Below are 3780 nucleotides of genomic sequence, written 5' to 3'. Positions count from 1 at the left end.
GGCGAGTATATAACAAACTCTGTATTTTGAGTGGAAATGTTAGGGGGTCGTCTTATACGCCCAGTCGTCTTATACGCCGGCAAATACGGTAACCCTTTTAGGGTTCACACTTTATGTTGTACTATTGCATGGGTTCTGACCAATGCATAATGTCATGTATCCACCATTACAGTATCATACAGAATAGTTCTGCCACCATAAAAATCCCCTGTGCTTCATTTATTCACTCCCCCCCCCCTCCGAGCCCCTGGCACTCACTGGTCTCTTTACTCTTTCTATAGTTTTGCCTTTTCCAGACTGCCATATAGTTGGAATCATACAGTACATAGCCTTTTCAGATTGGCTTCTTTTGCTTAGTAATATGCACTTAAGGTTCTTCCATGTCTTTCTGTGGCTTGATAGCTTATTTCTTTTTATTGGTATTTTTTGAAATATTTATTTTTTGATTTGAGTTTATCCTTCTTTACAATGGTTCCACCGGGATGAATTTAGAAAAATGCATTTTATTTTGTGATCTTTCTTCTTTCCTGTTTGTTTTTGCTATTAAACACTATTAAAACCTTTCTACATTTATGACACATTTTACTTTTCTTTACCTCAAGTCTTCACCTAAGTTCATTCTGGGGGCTCAGGAGTTAAGTCTAAAGGAGCTACCAATTTAGTTAAGTTAGACCCATGAAGAGAGCACAGGAAGTTTCATGGCCAAGAAAAAGAGACAATGTGAATATAGTGAGTCAGGATCTGGCTGCCTCAGCACCAGCGAAAAGCCATCCACGGTGCCACAGCATTGGATAAAAGCAGAGGGGTGGAATACAGACAGATGGTCGGCATTATCTTGGCATCATTTAAAAATTATCAACAAGATCAACTTATAGAGTTGAGCTGGCAAGAAGATCACAATGAACTGCCACAGATTTCATCACTCTTGGCACGAACAAGCACTTTGTAAGCGATGTCAAACATAATGGTTTTTCTTTCAATGAAAGAACTCAAGGGAACCCTTACCTCATACTTCCCTTTCTTCTCTAGAGGCTCTGAGTCCTCAGGTTTCCCGTTTCTGTCCCCTCTGAGCTCTTCCAGGATGAGGACTGTCTCCCAATTACTGTAATGACGGGCTGGGAAAATATCTGAGTGCATGCTGTCACCAAAGTAAACAACCTGTAAGGCAGACATCACATTCTGTTGGAGGCATGAGAACTGTGAGAGTGGTGCTCATTTCAGGGAAGGCAGAAGAACATTCCTCAACAGGTACTGGAGTAAGACATGCTAAAGCTCCTTGAATAAAGGGTGACCGCGGACTTGCCCCATTTGGTTTGCAGGGTTCCATGTCTGCTTTAAGAAGTTATATAACATATCCACAGGTACAAGAAAGGTAGAAAATAAGCAATTTTATTCCATTTTCTGAAGAAGTGAAAGAGTCCATATGTTTACAGTGAGACCTGCCCCTAGAATTAATAACGGGTGCGACACTAGAGATGCCTCGTTACAGTGGGTTCGATTAGAGGAGTGCACATCACAGTCACTTTCCCGAAGAGTTTCTGGGCCTTGCCAGACCTGCTGAAACAGAATCTCTGAGAGAGGGGTTGGGAAGTGGACTCTGAGAAGCAGCCCAGGTATTCTGAGGCCATGTCCTACTGATCTAGTCCACACCCCTTTATAGAAGAGAAAACAAGGTTAAAGGAATATGAACTAGAGCCTCCAAGTCAGGATGCTCTGCCCACCAAACCCCTCAGGAGTTCCCAGGGGGCTCAGTTACCCACTGATCTCTCCGGCTCTCAGGCCTCCTGGCAGAGATTTTTCAGACGAAAGGTCTTGCTGTTAAAAATGCACCAATGTCAAACACCAACAATGCGACCGGGGTGTCAAAAGCAAGTGTCTCTTTAGACTAGTCTGTCGTGTAATTCCAGTTATTGCTTATTTTACAAAGAAAAACTTTTCTCATGGATTGTTATCAGGATATCATTACTCAGGTATCCCACACACTAATCCGGGGTATTCCCTCGACCTGTGTCCCCTGCGTGGAATCTCTGCTCTTCTCTGTTGCAGATGAAGACCCCGTCTACACCAACAAAGGAAAGGCTTAGGTTAAGCAGGAGAGGTAAGAGAAGAGATTGGCAGAGAGGCAGAAGCAGATGTTTCCTCACAGATTCCGCTGAATGCACTTAGAGTTACGGTTTTTGCTTATAATGGTTTATGTCTGCCAATGGGCATCAAGGACTCTGCCTCAATCAGAAAATACCTTGGGTTCAGGTTTGCCGGTCATTTTCTTCAGAAGTTCATACAGGTGGACAGCGTTCCCTTGGGAGTACCAGCCAGGTTTATCCAGAGACGGCAGTGCCTCCTGCTCCTCGTCATTCTCTGGAAACACAGTTTGACAATCCTGAACTTTCGAGTTGCGTGAGGGCACCCAGTTGGGCAGCCCACACTGGGCATGGCTGCAGGACATATGTAAGATGAAACCATGTGGGCCGGGGGCTGGCATTCAGTGAGCACCTATTCTAGGCACTTCACAGGTATAGAAGTGTATATTATATATGTATATATTTTTAATGAAAATATATAAAAAATAAATTCTTTAAAAAATTATATATACAATTTAAAAAACTTTTAAAGAGCATTTTAGGCTCACAGCACAATTTAGAGGAAGGTACAAAGATTTCCCCGTACCCCCGACCCTGCACAGCCTCCCCCATAGGGGATAATGATGTGTTGATCAATGTAGGTTCATCAGTAGAAACAAATGCACCACTCTGGTGGGTGGTGTTGACAGTGGGGAGGGATACACTACCTGATCCTCACAGTAACCTTCTTCATTGGGGAAAATAAATCTCAGGGAAATTATGTTGCCCAAGATTTCAAAGCTGGTAAGTGGTTTATTATTAACAAAGCTCCGTAGTTTACATTAGGACTTCAAATAGGGCCTAGAAGACCGAGTGTAAGACAACAGCCCCAAAGACCATTTCTAACTGTGGATTCCTGGATCTGAATATGGCTCACGTAATCGCCACAAACAAGAAACAGCTAAAGCACAAAAGAAATTTTTATCTGGCATCCCTGAGGGCACTCATAACCTATTAGCTTCACATTGGAGCCCTACACAACTCCCTGTGACATCTTTATATAAATTCAGTGCTGTTTACTGCCCTTTGTATATATTAAGAACAAATGAGTCGTCAGTGGATAAAGGAAGGTGAACTTTAGAATGCATTTTGAACTTCATTTTATGAAGTTGATTACCTTTACATTCTTGTGTGTCAGTTATACCTCAATGTGTAGAAAAAAGTGGAGAAAGAGAATATATAATTATGTATGATTTATATGCGTAAGAGTGGTTACCCCTTGCAGAAGAGGTGCGTGCATAGCAGACAGAAATTCAAAAATGAAAGTTTTTAATGTATGTAAATGTATTACTGATTAAAAAAAATTACCTAAATATTGTTTAAACATGCTAGTAACACCAAGCACTTTGTGAGTTGGGAGAGGCAGCTGCCACATTCAGGCTGCTGTGGGCTGAGCTCAGTGGACAGGCACAGGCACACAGAGCCCTTCACTCCCTGTGGCAAGTTTATCTTTTTTTGAGATAAATAATAGAACTTAGCCTTGTTCAAGACTATCTGCCATAGCCTTGGCCATACTATTTTCCCATATTTATTTTGTAACTTTTTTTTTTAAAGATTTTTTTTATTGGGGAATTGGGGGGATGGGAACAGTGCTGGGGAATTGGTGGAAGGGGAACAGGCAAGTTGATGTCGTTTTGTTCTTCAGTCTAGTTGTGGAGGA

General features: G+C 42.0%; 1 protein-coding gene across 1 annotated transcript in view; it reads right to left on the bottom strand.

Moving 5' to 3' along the window:
• NT5DC1 (5'-nucleotidase domain containing 1) overlaps positions 1–3780 on the bottom strand; it is a 133848-nt gene that overhangs the window by 19550 nt on the left and 110518 nt on the right. The window contains exons 8-9 of the mRNA XM_019623966.1: positions 2240–2435; positions 1006–1158 (exon numbers count right to left, since the gene is read on the bottom strand). Of these exons, the coding sequence (XP_019479511.1) occupies positions 1006–1158; positions 2240–2435 (349 nt within the window). The remainder of the gene's footprint in view (positions 1–1005; positions 1159–2239; positions 2436–3780) is intronic.

The sequence above is a fragment of the Hipposideros armiger genome, unplaced genomic scaffold (genome assembly GCF_001890085.2).
Source record: "Hipposideros armiger isolate ML-2016 unplaced genomic scaffold, ASM189008v1 scaffold_571, whole genome shotgun sequence".
NCBI classification, from domain to species: domain Eukaryota; kingdom Metazoa; phylum Chordata; class Mammalia; order Chiroptera; family Hipposideridae; genus Hipposideros; species Hipposideros armiger.
Note: the sequence above shows the minus strand (reverse complement) of the source record. Positions and strands in the feature narration are given on the sequence as shown.